Below are 15,162 nucleotides of genomic sequence, written 5' to 3' on the forward strand. Positions count from 1 at the left end.
TGTGATTCTGTTCATTTATTGAATACATGATTGATCAGACAAAAACCAATGTAAAATCACATGTATTTTTTTTAAAAAAAATTACAATAAATTACTGAATTAGTAAAAGCTCTCCAGGTGCATGGCTAAGAAGACAGTCTTAAAACAAATACTGGTTGTGAATACATAAAGAGTACACCACAAAATTGTAGTAACACTGGGTATTGCACCATGTGGTGTATTCCTTGTATATTTCAAGGTCACTCTTGCTCTTTGTGAACTGCCAGTATGTTCCATACTCATCACTGGTCCAACAGCCACACGCTAGCATTCACACTGTTTCAATGGTGCTCATATGACTGAATAAAATAATTATGCAATGAGATGAGCAGGTATACAAATATAAACAAATATAATAGTGCTTCTTTAGAGTGAATGCCTTCCCATAGGGAAGTTATCAATCCCAAAATGGAGCTCCAGTTTCCCTCAGGCCTACAACTGATTCTCAGAGCACAGATCTCATAACCACACTCTATGCCGCCGGAAAAGAAGGTTTTCTAAACGCCACATAACATTATAAAGTAGGTAACAGACACTGTTTGAAGGGCACAACCAGCAAAATTCCTATGGTGTGGAACTTCTGGACCAGCATGTAGCATGTAGGTTAGTTGGTTCAGATAAACTGGAATAATCTCTGCTTTCTGCTTAGTCCTAAACTGTGTACACACTTGCATTACTTGAGCCCAACACACACACAAAAGCAATAGATCCACTTTCCACATAGTGAGAAACAGATCAGATAAGCAGCCTGTACAGTGATGCAAGTCTTCTATGATAACTAGTTTATTGGTGTAGGGGCTTAGACCTTCCATGTTATTATTAACTTCTTCAAACCCCACATTTCTGAGCCCTTGTACCATCAGAAATTATGAAGTAAACACTCTAATGCCCCAAAGCACCAAGGATTCTGTTCTTATTGGTGTCTTGCAATTCTCAGGATTGTTGCGTTCACTTCACCCTCTCCAGTCTCCATAGCTTTTGCAATTCTCAGTGCTGCTTGTTTCCCCCCTTAGGGAAATTTAAACAACAATAAACAAAAAAATCACATGGCACTGAAGAGTTAAAACTGGTCTAAAGCATATTAGTATGCCTCTTTCTTGGGCAGTGTTGAAAACCACATGCTACTGTGATGGTATATCATCTGTGATAGAAACCAGCTGTCCCAAGACACTGGCACATTCTAGCTGCAGGATGCCAGGCGTAACAGAGCATAACATCCTTTACATCTGACTAGTTAACTGCGTAGCATCTAGGTTCCTAACAAGGCTCTCTCAGGCAGGCTGGGGATCTCTACAGCATTTTGATACATGGCGTTCAGGTCACAGGGAGGCAGCCAAAGATATAGAGGAAGGAATTCAAGCTAGGCTGTATTTCTTGTGAGCAACTACCAAGGAACCTAAAGCAATAGTGTGACTGAAATCAAGCTTCATTAAAGAAAGATAGGCAGAGGCACACATGCATAATTTACCATAGTAATTCTAGGCAACAGAGGCTATTAGGTTCTAATGGCTTTCATGCTTTTGAGAATGTAATGTAAGCACAGCAAGCAAGGTGTCCTCCAGGGAGGTATCTATATACCAAAGATTCATTGTGATAAGTCCCTTACTCAGCTGAAGTGACTTTAATTGTTGGGTAGTTGTAGGTGTTGGTAAAAAACAAAAAATAAGTGTCCAGCTATCTGCCAGGTTTCTAGTTCTCCTGCCTCTATTATTTACACCTCTCTCTTGAGTTCAGCCTGATACCGAGGTAAGTTCATAATCACTGGATGCACTGAACTGCCTCTCCACTTTCTTTTGTTCCTTGATCTTCTGTGCAACGTCAACTTTCTTCTCAAAGTAGTTTACCAGTACTGTCTCTGTAAGCATGGAGGCCAAGATCTGTTCAAAGGAAATGGACCAGTCTGTGTCAATGGTACTGCCATATCGCGCAGCTGAACTCCCAGCCTCACAACCGACCAGCACTGTATCGTCTGCAATATCTTCGCACTGCAGAGAGCCTGTGCTGACCATGGAGTATGAAGACATGGACATATCGTCTTTAGTTTCATCGTCTGAAAACAGCTGTATTGGAGATCCTGGACCTTCACCACCTCCATCTACCAAAATCTGGTTTTCCTGTTGCTGTTTCTCAACCTGAATGTCTCCAGAAGCTTTTTCTTCTGGAGTAGCTTGGGAATACAGCTCCACAGTTGAAATCTGACTCTGGTCAGATGTTGGAGACTCTTCTTCACTTACTGGGTTCTGAATGCTGTTTGCTTTTAAGTCATCAGCTTTCTTAGCAGGCTGGTGGGAAAACTTTTTGCCTACCTCCCCAATGCGCAGGAGAAGGCTGGCAACGGTGGCAATGGCATGGTACAGCTCTTGCTCCACGGGGTCTTCACTGAACATATTGTAAAGGGTCTTGCAGAGCTCTATAAATTGCTCCTTGGAAAAGAGACAGATACACATTATAACAACTGCTTAGAGTTTAGGTGCAAAATATTCAAACTGACAATGCTGCAAAACAACAAGCTTACCAGTCACAAATTCAAATAAACATTTTTTTATTATCTCAAGCTAACAATCATGCTGACAACACAGAAAATGTTCCAAAATGTACTGCATTTCTACTTGAGATGTGCACTAATGTTTCATATATGAAAACTGAATGCAAAGAACCAAAATTAGCTGTCTTTTAAATGTTATTAAATTAACTTGGCTAAACTCCACATTTCTAAGGGTTGGAAAAATCCCATTTCCACCTGTCTGCTCATGAAGATGTATAATGACAGTAGCAGACAATTCCTCCTTGGGTGGTGCTGAGGTAGCTAGAAAATGAAACGCAGGCCTCCAGCCACCCCACCCTCTTTCTTTCCCTAGAATGTCCCTGAGCTGCACCACCCAGAGGCATTTCTCTCAGCAAAAGAGGATGAGGATGGGGCACCAGGAGCTCCCTGTCTTGGCCAAAGCAGACATGGTTTTCTTCTCTCTCTGTTTCTTTGCATTTTATTCTCCTCCAGCAATCAGCCACATATCCCTGGCTTGGGTAAATCAGAGAACACAACCCTTCATGAGGATGTCACCCATGCCAGTCTTAGAACAGCTCTCCTTTATTGCCTGTTACAGGTAGGTAGCCGTGTTGGTCTGCCATAGTCAAAACAAAATAAAAAATTAAAAAAAAAATCCTTCCAGTAGCACCTTAGAGACCAACTAAGTTTGTTCTTGGTATGAGCTTTTGTGTGCATGCATACTTCTTCAGATACTGAAGAAGTAAAATATGGTACAATGATAAAACCACCAACCCTTCTGGCTCATTCAGTACCTTAAATCTAGGCAAATACTAAGTATTTCAGAAATTCATCCTAAAAAGCGGAACAGATCTTAAAATAAATTCCTACCTGACTCATTTTAGGAAGATCTTTGATAGTTTCTTTTTTGGAATCTTTTTCCTTGGCCCAAATTCGCAGGTGATACCTGTAATCTTGGGGACTGGTGCCCTTTTCCTCTGAAAGGAAAACCAAATCAGCATAACCAACGCAAAACTGTATGATGATGCATTTTATTGACTTTGGTGACCTTGACATAGATTTTGATTTGATTTTATTTATTTTTAAACTTTCTGCCATAACATGCTGCTTCAAACTGGCAGCAATAAGTAAAAATTCTGCTGAGGCTTGGAACACACACCAAACATAACAAAACTGTTGAGAGGACTATTAAGACTTGTTGCTCTAATCAAGGCATTTTATTCTATGTTAAAGGGAAATGTTAAAACTAGGAAATGAACCAGGTTGAGGTTCTGGGGAGAGATAATATATGAGTCCCAGAAAGGAAATGTTGGGATACGTCAGCCATTACAAATAATAATTAATTACCTTGGTCTTTGGAGTTCCCATCTCTTGGTGTTTTCTCTTCCTGCATAGCTGCTTCTAATAAAACAGACAATAAAGTAGTAACTACTTTAAAAGAAGTACATGAAACAAAAGATAGCAAAATCATAGAATTGTAGAGTTGGAAGGGACCACAAAGGTGATCTAGTCCAACCCCTGCAGGAATCTTTGGCCCAACATGGGGCTTGAACCCACAACCTCGAGATTAAGAGTCTCATGCACTACTGACTGAGCTATCCCAGCAGGATACCAAACACACTGAATGATATATAATAAAGCTAAGGGTGCATCCATAATTTGAGCAATGGCTCTGTTGTGTGTAGACATTGGACACTCATTGTGTTTTATATAGATGCACAACCTTTTCTTATAGATCAACCTCAGAAGAAACCAGCTGGGTGTTTATTACAGAACAAAGATGCACAAAGTGCTGATCGGCCAGAAAATGGTGAAGTCATTTTCCTTAGCCCTCAAAGGGATTTTTCAAGTTTAAAAACCAATCCTACTTAAAAATAAAAATAAAACGAAAATGGGAGATGAGCATACATTAAACTGAATAAATGTCAAACTAGTGTTTTAAAAATATAATTTTAAATAAGGTAAACAGCATGGCTGAGGCATTTGAATAAGCTTTCAAATTACTGACCAATATGCCTGCTAGCTGGGGGGAAAGCCTCCCAATGAATTCTAATTTACATGTACACATCCAAACATCTTTGATCCTGTACTGCTGGTGGTAGTGGGGAGGAAGCAATTGATGGTAAAAACATATGCTCAAACAAACAAAATATTTTATTTTATTTTAAAATATTTCAGTTTAACTCATCTGCAATGGTAGAAATCTGACATAAAATGTCATAAGCAGTTATTTGGAGCTAGCAGCAACAGTTTTTTAATTTAGAAAAAATGACTACAGTGAGACACAACAGTCTACTGGATTGTAAAGTTATAATATATGTGGAGTGAGTATGAATTAAGAGAAATTAGTTTCTCTGTTCCTCAAACTACTGGAACTAAAGGTTAAATGAAATTGGTTGATAACTTGCTAAGGGCAAATAAAGTTAATATTTCTGCACATAAAACACAATTAACATGAGATTCATGGCCATAAGATGATACTGCTTAAAGTGTTGGAAAAAATAGGAAAATGATAATAAAAAACAATACAATATTTCAGAGGCATTATACCTCTGATTACCAAAGGCTGGAGACAAACAACAGAACACTTCTGTGTCCTGAAATGTCACCTTATAAAATATGAAAGTGCAAAATTGGGGGGAGGAGGAGGCTGGAGTAGGTGGAAATTTGGTCTGATTCCGCAAAACTAATATTGCGAGAAGAAAGTGATAAAAGACAGCAGGGCATTCTAGAAAAAAGACATTAATATACTTGATACAGAGGGACAAAACAAACTAGACAGAAACAGTAAAGAGTGCACAATATGGTCAGTAGTACAGTCATACTTCGGGTTACGGCTGCTTCATGTTGCACGTTTTCGAGTTGTGCACCGCACCAAACTCGGAAGTACTGGAATGGGTTACTTCCGGGTTTCGGCGCTTTGCCCATACGCAGAAGCGCCGAATCACAACCAGTGTGCACAGACGCAGCGCTGCGGGTTGCGAACGCGCTTCCCGCACAGATTGCATAGACCACAGCCAAGTGGTCAAACATATAAGAAAAGGACAAGGAGATCTCTAAATAAAGGGTTGCCAAAGCTCTTAAGACCTTTGTATGCCAATAAAATTAAGACCTTGATTTTGGTCTGGTAGCAAATTGACGGCCAGTGCTGATCTTTGAGCAGATGATCTAACTCTGTCAGCAATTATGCTGCAGTATTCTACACTAATTGCAGCTTCTAGACCAGCTGGAAGGGGAGCCCCACACAGAGTGCACTGCAGTAATCCAACCTTGAAGTTAACAATGGCTAAACAACCATTGACAAAGCTTGACTCAGAAGGACCCCCCCCCAGACTGTGTACCAGACTGCTTCTTCACATGGAGTCTAACACCGTGCAGCACAGGCAACTGGTTGATTTCTTGGACACACAAACCATTCACCCATAGAGCACCCACTCTGCTGCCACACAGTGAAAGAGCAGCACTAAAGCAATTCTATTTTAAATGAGCTTTCATTCACGTAGTAGGCAGGTAAATTTTAGTAGGAGGAGGAGTTTGGATTTGATATCCCACTTTATCACTACCCTAAGGAGTCTCAAAGCAGCTCACAACCTCCTTTCCCTTCCTCCCCCACAACAGACACTCTGTGAGGTGAGTGAGGCTGAGAGACTTCACAGAGGTGTGACTAGCCCAAGGTCACCCAGCAGCTGCATGTGGAGGAGAGGAGACGCGAACCCGGTTCACCAGATTACGAGTACACTGCTTTGGAAGGGCAGGCAGACTAACCTTGAGAATCACAATGCAGGAAGAGATCCAGTTCTGAGACAAAGGGAGATACTAGAGAAGCAAAGAGAAGAGAGAGAGGGGAAAAAAGAGGAAGGAGGGTTGAGGTCAGGGAATAAATTCAAGACAGAACAAGAGAGAGTTAAAATACAGAGCAACAGAAACAAGTGGGGAAAACAAAAATGGAAACAAGATTTGAGCAAGAGCCTTGGGCAGAAAAAGCCATCTGATAAGTGGTTTTAGTCTTCCTTAGTAGCAGCCAGTCAATGCTTCATATAAAAGGAGAACATCTCTCCACAGTCCACAACAGAGGCTAAAGCATTTCTTTGACACAATCCTGTTTAGAGGAATAGCTAAGAAAGCCACCACTGAGTATTCATTCCTACAATCAGATGAGACCAAACCGTTACCTTCTGTAGCATTATCTTCTGTGAAGTAACGTGCGGCCTCCAGAGCAGACTCTGCTTCCTCTGGGCTCAGAGCTGTACAAAGAAAGAAAAGTATAAAGCCATGGCCTTTTTATTTATTCCCTGCTTTATTTGAAGAATTTAAGGTAGCTTACAAACAATAAAAAGCCTAAGCTAGCCTTGGGCTTGTGTGCTTCCCCACTCCACTCCAGCGTGGCCACAATGAGGAGACTCAAAGCTTTTACATCCATTTTTCACAAACTACAGTTTCTGAACCTAAAACTGTGGTTGTATGAACAAGCCATCTTCAAGCCATGTTTTATGAAAAAAGCTTTTTCCTTAAGATTAATCACAGTCTAAGGTTTGGACTTAACAGCAAAATGTGATTTAATGCTTGAGAAGCTCATGTATGCAATGACAGACCATTGTTTATCATTAAATTCAAATCTGACCTGTGCTATATATGGACACAAGTATTCAAGTTCTTCAATAGGCAGATTAACATGAGAGCAATTTCCAAATAATATTCAGGTCACCTTTTCTGCTCTACTCATTTCAGTAAGCCCAACCCAAGTTTCTTAAAGAAAGGAGAAGAGATGACACATACAGGAAGGGCTGCAATGAAGAAACACAGAGAGAATCTCCCAAAGCACTGGCCCAAACTTAAAAGGCTACTCAGATAAGCCACTGAACTGGCACAGGGAGAAAGGAACTCATACAGAGGTGTACTCTGCATGACCTCCAAACTCTTGGGCCAGAATTACATTTCCAGTTGGTATAGACTGACACCTTAAGAAAATGAAACCTCAGTGAACACAGAATACTGAACGCTTACTAAGACATAATGTATTTGAAAGAACCTATTACCAACTTTAACAGGTTTCAGCATTCAAGTACCACCAATGTACATTTGAAAGAAATAAGTGGTTCACCTGGAGGTAGGTGTAGTTTGTAAAGAAGTTTTAGCTTCTCAGTCAGATCACCATGATACATTCCACCTATTGGGAATAGGGAGGAAGGGAAAAGAAATTTAGCATTAGGAGGCACTTCAAAAAATTCTGAAAAGCATATTATGCTTGATATCTGCCTGATATGCAGACATTAAGCAAGTGAAGCTTTCCCATATCCACACTGAAATTTTTGTATGCCATCATAGAGCTTGTTCACGTTTCCCCTCCCAACAGCCTTGTGAGGTAGGTCACACTATTCTAATTTAGAGATGGAGAGCTGAAGCTCATAGCTATTGACTTGGCCAAGGTCAAACAATGAATACATGGCAACTATAAGATTCAAGCCAGGCTTCACAACCAAACCACATTGGTTCAAACATCCATCTATAGATCCTACACAAGCCATTAGAAACTTTATCTGCTAATTTGGAGTAGAATATTGCACTAGGAGAACTACCATTTATAGTTCTCACCCTACATCACAGGGTGGGGAAATGAATTGGGCTAATAATGAGAAAACACTTCAACCACAAACATATTATGAGGAAATCATTTAAATATGCAATTGCATCATTCTCTCACAATTGACCAGCAGATAGGAGAAGGGGGGGGGGGAGGGAGGCAAGAATTTATGCTTCAGCAGCACATTAAATCTTTTATATAAGCCACTCACTCATCCCTGTTGCAAACTCCTTGAAGTTAATTAGTGCATCTTTGTTCTCATCCAACAGTCGGAACATTCTTTCTGCTAGCACTGGTGTGTGGAGGCCACAAGACCAAGGAGTAAGAGATGCAAACAACTCCTTGAACTGCTCCATGTTAATGCGGTACTGCTCTAAGTAGGGCAGGCTCTGGTCTCGCTGGGCAGATACAGTGTGGTTTCCCCAATAACAGCTCATTAGGTGTTTTGCCTGTGAAGGGAAGGTGGTACTATAATTATTGTGGTCAGACAATAATTACATTTTCAAAACTTCAGTCTTGAAGCCAACCCAAACTCATGGTGATGGTAGGGAAACCTGTGAGCTGAACACCAACACCATTTTACATTTTTTTCAGGCTTGGAAATAACTTTTAATCAACTGCAACAGGCAGAAAAGATACTATATCTAAAGGTTAATCATAACAGTAAGATGGAGGTAGTGGTTCTCAGCAGATGTGGCTGAGCTACAGCTCCAATCATCCCTGAGGATAGACCATCCTGGCTGGGGCTGGTGGGAGTCCAAACACATTTGGAGGGTGCCACATTGACTGCCCCTGCAGTAAGCATCACCACCAACTTGAGATGCAGATTCAGGTAGAAATGTTAATGTGAATGAAAGGTATGGAAATAAATGGCATTTCCTTCTGCAGTTCTATAGCCCTTTAAACTTTCAATGGATGCTTGCATCAGTTGGAAGAATTCCACTTAAATCTGTTCAACAAGTAGATAAGTGAAATTAGATTCTTACTTCTCAACTGCAGTGGCAGAGGCTATGGTGGTTTCGGCCAAAGTAACCGAATGTATTCATTAAGCTTGGAACAGCAGAGTACAAGTTAACAGATAATACCGTAACTAATAATTCTGGTTCTGCTCTCATGCTGCAGTCGCAAGGATGCTCAGTAGGGAATAAATCCCACTGAAATCAGTGGGCGTTATATATTAGAAAACATGCTAAGATTACACTGTATGTTGGTAAATAAAATACACTAAGGATTACTATGGAGCAAGTCCCAGTGAAATTTACTTCCGAGCAAACATGCTTATGATTATGCTACATATTGTTAAATAAGCTTTTATGCAGGGTTCCTACCTTAAATACTACATAGAGGTCTTCTAATTCTTGCATAGAAAAACCAATGTCACCAGATATAGCTCGGACCTACAGAAACACAAAGAAACAGATATATTTTAATTATTTTTGCTGTGAACTTGGAAAAGTTAAATTAAAACACACCAGGAAGGTTACTTTGTACAAAGCATGACAAAATGACTTTCAAAGTCTGGAGACTTGACCGGAGAAAGGAAGGAACATATAATGATTTTGAGCAGAATACTAAAGTCTGCATTTGGGAGCTATTGATCTGAGAGAGGAAGATGCAAAAACCTCAACAACAGCTGGAGAAGAGTAGCTCTATTCCCTTGAACTCAGTGGGTAAACACAGCAAAAAGCGGTTAAAAAACATTAAATGCATTTCCTGCTCTCAGTGCACTGTAATTGGAAGTGGGAACAGGAAATGTGTCAACTCCTTCATCCTTTCAGCTTTTATCTATTTGATCCGCTCACTGTCAAACATCTACAAGGGCATTAGAGACATTCGGTTGGAGACATCTGATCCTATCTGGAGGGAATGAACACCACAATGGCACAAACAACGGGGGGGGGGGGGAGAGAAACAGAAGCAAGAAAAACGTGAAAGCTATTCTTCCCTTGAGATTCTATGGCACAGGAGTTCTGAGGATGAGAAAGGTCAGTATCTCCTGTTGCCACACCCTCAGTGGAGGAAAAGAGGAGAGCTCAGTAGAAGGGTTTTCTTAAAAAAAGCCTGCCTATTTTTTCTCACAAATTTTTCAAGCCAAGCTCTCATGTCTTCAGAGAAATATATGGCAATTTCTCAGATGCAGCAGATGCACCCCCAAGATCATCACTCACAATTCCTTAATTCAAATGTGATACAAAACAACTCTCTGTAGAAGAGAGCAAAGTGTCCTTCAGTGCATGCTAATCAGTTGATTACCTGATTTACTTAAAAAAAACAAAACTCATCCTATCCTCAAAGGTAAAAATTAGAAAAACATCAACATACCCAATACCTATAACACAAAAATGGGTGCAACATACCACACTTCTCTTAGCTGTGTCCTCTAAAGAATGGATCACTTTCAATCTCTGCTTAAAGCGCATCTGCTCAATGTCATCTGCTTTCAAATGGCCAAATTTCTGTAGTAATAAAAGTAAACAAGATTCATCTTTAGAGCCACAGGGGAATACCACGTATTTGATGAAGCATCTGAAGATAATTTCCTAAGCAATGATTTCACTGGGGAGAAAGCAAATCTCTGTCTAAAGCAGGCATGGCCAAACTTGGCCCTCCAGCTGTTTTGGGACTACAATTCCCATCATCCCTGACCACTGGTCCTGTTAGGTAGGGATGATGGGAGTTATAGTCCCAAAACAGCTGGAGGGATGATGACTAACTACAGCCCTCTAGCAATGTTTGAAAGCCATGAATAGAGATACTAATGGCAGAGGAAGGGGAAGATACATTAGCAAGCAGCAACAAGTCACTGTCTAAACAGGGGAAGTAAAACACTAAGGTTTTGCTTCCCTTCTATTGCATTAACCATGCATGTAAATTTTCTGAAGACTAGACTCAGATTTAATAAGGTTTATATGAAAGGTGGGGCAGAGGGAGAGAAGTAACATCAAGCCCATATCCAAAAATTGTGCATGTATCACAAAGAAGTTTGACTGATTAATGTTGTTGTTGTTCAGTCGTTCTGTCGTGTCCGACTCTTCGTGACCCCATGGACCAGAGCACGCCAGGCACGCCTATCCCTCACTGCCTCTCGCAGTTTGGCCAAACTCATGTTAGTACCGGTAGCTTCGAGAACACTGTCCAACCATCTCGTCCTCTGTCGTCCCCTTCTCCTTGTGCCCTCCATCTTTCCCAACATCAGGGTCTTTTCTAGGGAGTCTTCTCTTCTCATGAGGTGGCCAAAGTACTGGAGCCTCAACTTCAGGATCTGTCCTTCTAGTGAGCACTCAGGGCCAATTTCTTTGAGAATGGATAGGTTTGATCTTCTTGCAGTCCATGGGACTCTCAAGAGTCTCCTCCAGCACCATAATTCAAAAGCATCAATTCTTCGGCGATCAGCCTTCTTGATGGTCCAGTTCTCACTTCCGTACATTACTACTGGGAAAACCATAGCTTTAACTATACTGATTAATACAAAATTTTATATCCCACTTTCCCCCTTCAAAGGAGTGAAAGTAGCTTCCAAAATATAAAAACAAACACAAAGATAAAAATAATAGTAATCCAATCTTTTAAATAATTCCCCTGAACAACCCAAGAGTAAAAGCAGCATGAAGGGAAAAAGGGGGGTGGAGCTCAACAAGGAATACAAGTCTGGTAAGGTATTTAAATAAAAAGGAGTGAAAAAATAAGACAGCACTTGACCTCATAGGCTGTTTTTATAAGTTCAAAGATATCAATTTCAACTGGTGGATCATCCCCACTTGTCAATAAGGCATGGAGGTGGGGAATACGTGGGAAAACATTCTGTCGATTAACTACGTTGTCCAGGTACCTACAGGAAAACCAAACGTAAAAGACAGAACCTGGGATTAATGCATAACCCAAGTTTAGGGTTACCATACTGAATTTTATATAGTTCTACCTAGCCTGCACAATTACACTGATGATTAATTCTCATTACTACTGATTCAATCTCTGTACACATCATTTATATGCGACAAGAAACCAAATGAACATAGTATGTTGGTGAAAGGTTGAATCTCTAGCCGTTAACAGGAAAATGTATTTTGTTTATGTATGTGTCATATGTATCATATCTATCTACAGATTTCCTTTTTCAGCAGAAAAACTCAATGCAACATGCAAAAACTAGAATAAAATATGAATGATCAAAGCAGACAAATGGAAGTCCTCACAACCTCCCCTCTTTCTTCTGGCAGTTGCAAATGGCTTCTGCTCGGCAGCAGTCTCCATTGTCTCAACCCTCTCCTCCTGTTAGCTGGGGAGTAGCTGGTCACCCATTCAAACTAGGAGGGGAAGGCCAGTAAGGCAGCGGCCCCCTGTACAAGTAAACCCACTGACTCACCGTTTATCTTTTAACATGTGTGGGGAACCTTTGGCCCTCCAGATGTTGCTGAACTACAACCCCCTTCTTCCTTGGCCATTGGTCAAGCTTGTCATGTTTGCTGAGGCTGATGGGAATTGTACTTTAGCAACTTCTGGAGGGCCAAAATGTTCCCCACACCTGTCTCATAAGATGGCTGGTTGCTAATGGAATCTACTCTAAGACAGGATAGGCTGGGTAACAGCTGGTTCCAGCAGAACTGAATTGCTATTTGAAGCAAACCCTTCTTGAAAGACTTCAGTTCATTACGATGATCAAAGTCAGAACTGTGATTGTTCATTTCTGACCCCTGATAGCTCACATGCTCCTGGATGAAAGAGATTTCACTAGCCTCTTTCATAGAAACCAGATTTCCTAGTTACATTTCTACTAATTTATCCATAAATTACTGTATTTTTCCGTGTATAAGACTAGGTGTTTTTTTTTAAACCAAAAAATTAGGTTCAAAATTGGGGCTCATCTTATACACGGGTGGTGCTGAGGGATGTTTTCTTAATTTGGAGTCCCCCAAAATAGGGGGAGTATTAAAAATTGGGGCGTCATACACGGAAAAATATGATACTTATAAAGTTAGCCACAAATTATCTATTTTGGCTAAACGGATCTTGCAGTTACAATAAATCTTTCTGGGCTTCACTACCTACAGTGGACATATCTCACAACACACTGAAACATGGTGGCCGGCTTTGAGCAAATGTCTTTTTATTATCCTTGTAATAACTGGTCCCTGCCAAGTGAAAGGCAAGACGGTTCAGTCACTAGCCAGGGATAAGGAGGAAGAATTAATGGTAGCTATTACCATATCCATTACCATTCGTTTCATTGTGAAACAGAAAAATGAGGCTACCTGCCCAAGACAGTCATGGCCTCGCCTTCATCACAGCAGTTTAGCAGCTTCTCCATGTTGGCATCCAGGATGGCCAGAGATACCTGCAAGATGACCTTGATGCCTTCGTAGAAGAAACAGTCAACAATGACCACAGCACTTTCAAAAGGCATGACACTGAGAAAGAGCGTGAGGAACCAAGAAAGCGATATGCTGGAAATGACTCCCAGGTCTTGCATCTTCTCAGACAGCTGGGGAAGACAGTCCCGTGTGAGCTCCTCAAAGATGCCCTGGTCTACCAAGGCACCTGAACAGGGAACACACACACAGAGAGAGAGAGAGAGAGAGAGAGAGAGAGTTATCTGCAACATGGAACTGGAAGTGTAGCATAGACTCAACATTACAGACAAAGGGGCTGAGGTAAACCTAGAGCAAAACAAAAGTGCAGAGAATAACTGATTTGCCATAGGGTGAAGCCACCTGCACAGTCACCACTTGGCTTGTAAAGGAATATTGTGAGTGAGCAGCAGTCCACTAAAAATTATTGTGCTTGAGGAAGTGATGAAATGAAATCTTGAATGCCCAACAGAACAGTTCTGTAGGGTGCATGGAGCCTGAAATGGGAAGGAGAGAATGAGGAGGTCTCACTGTGCAAGTGGAAGTCTACTGGATACAACCTTCTGACTGCAATATTTAGGTTACAATGGCTGTTCTACTCATGGGACATCATTACCTCATGTAGCAATCACTGAGTGTTAAGTATTAATGTGTGAAATATTCCTTATTAGCTTCTTCAAAGGATAATCACAATACTAAATTTAAAATGAATGTTACGTGTCTTTACTGAAATGACTGAACCTTCCACGCCTTTCAGAGCAAAACACAACCTGTTGGGAGACTCAGCAGTGTGCTCATATACAATTAAACAATTCCATATATAAATTAAATATAAGGAATCTATTTTTAGTTTAAATTTCTGAAGCCTTAGTAAAGGTCTCACTGCAGCCCAGTACCTATTACAGCGGTACCTCGGGTTACAGATGCTTCAGGTTACAGACTCTGCTAACCCAGAAATAGTACCTCGGGTTAAGAACTTTGCTTCAGGATGAGAACAGAAATCGTGCGGCGGCAACACAGCAGCAGTGGCAGGCCCCATTAGTTAAAGTGGTACCTCAGGTTAAGAACACTTTCAGGTTAAGAACAGACCTCCGGAACAAATTTAGTTCTTAACCCGAGGTACCACTGTACATTGTCTCACTCGGTCAAATATGTATTTTAACATTTCAGAAAACCTTCAATCAATTTTCTATACTTCACCAGTCCTGCTGATATTCCCTGGCAGTACCTGCCAACCTCAATCATTTTTGGCATTTAATTATTAATAACTCTAGTTTCTGAATTATTTTGAGAAGATGATATCAATTTCAGACTTGTGAAGCAATGGTATTGCTCAGTTCAGTGCTGGAAGAGCACATTCTGCTCAAGCAGGCAAAGGCTAAAGAAACTGGGGAGGAGCTAGAGAAAAGATACTAATATATTGAGAGTTTTAGAATATTTGAATTGATTTAAGGAAGTATATTTATTTATACTATCCGCTAAGGATAGGATTGGATGTAGCGGATATAAAATTACATAAAGTATAGCAGATTAAACTTTTTTTAAAAATCCACACAAGAGAAATTAGGAATCAAACATAGTGGATAGGAAGATACCAGAATTTCTGTCCTTGAAGATTTTTAATCAAAGACTAGACAGGTAAGTGATTTGTCTTTTTCAAGATATCTTGTATTATAACAGGTGATTGAACT

General features: G+C 40.5%; 1 protein-coding gene across 2 annotated transcripts in view; it reads right to left on the reverse strand.

Moving 5' to 3' along the window:
* TBC1D9B (TBC1 domain family member 9B) overlaps positions 1–15,162 on the reverse strand; it is a 33,905-nt gene continuing 18,743 nt past the window's right edge. The window contains exons 12-22 of one of the 2 annotated variants that reach the window (XM_033140271.1): positions 13,376–13,661; positions 11,826–11,955; positions 10,484–10,582; positions 9,455–9,523; positions 8,338–8,575; positions 7,647–7,712; positions 6,718–6,789; positions 6,311–6,361; positions 3,893–3,946; positions 3,416–3,522; positions 1–2,462 (exon numbers count right to left, since the gene is read on the reverse strand). In XM_033140271.1, the coding sequence (XP_032996162.1) occupies positions 1,770–2,462; positions 3,416–3,522; positions 3,893–3,946; positions 6,311–6,361; positions 6,718–6,789; positions 7,647–7,712; positions 8,338–8,575; positions 9,455–9,523; positions 10,484–10,582; positions 11,826–11,955; positions 13,376–13,661 (1,865 nt within the window). In that variant the 3' untranslated portion in view covers positions 1–1,769. The remainder of the gene's footprint in view (positions 2,463–3,415; positions 3,523–3,892; positions 3,947–6,310; positions 6,362–6,717; positions 6,790–7,646; positions 7,713–8,337; positions 8,576–9,454; positions 9,524–10,483; positions 10,583–11,825; positions 11,956–13,375; positions 13,662–15,162) is intronic. The other variant, XM_033140272.1, reaches the window with a different exon arrangement.

The sequence above is a fragment of the Lacerta agilis genome, chromosome 2, assembly GCF_009819535.1.
Source record: "Lacerta agilis isolate rLacAgi1 chromosome 2, rLacAgi1.pri, whole genome shotgun sequence".
In the NCBI taxonomy this organism is placed as follows: domain Eukaryota; kingdom Metazoa; phylum Chordata; class Lepidosauria; order Squamata; family Lacertidae; genus Lacerta; species Lacerta agilis.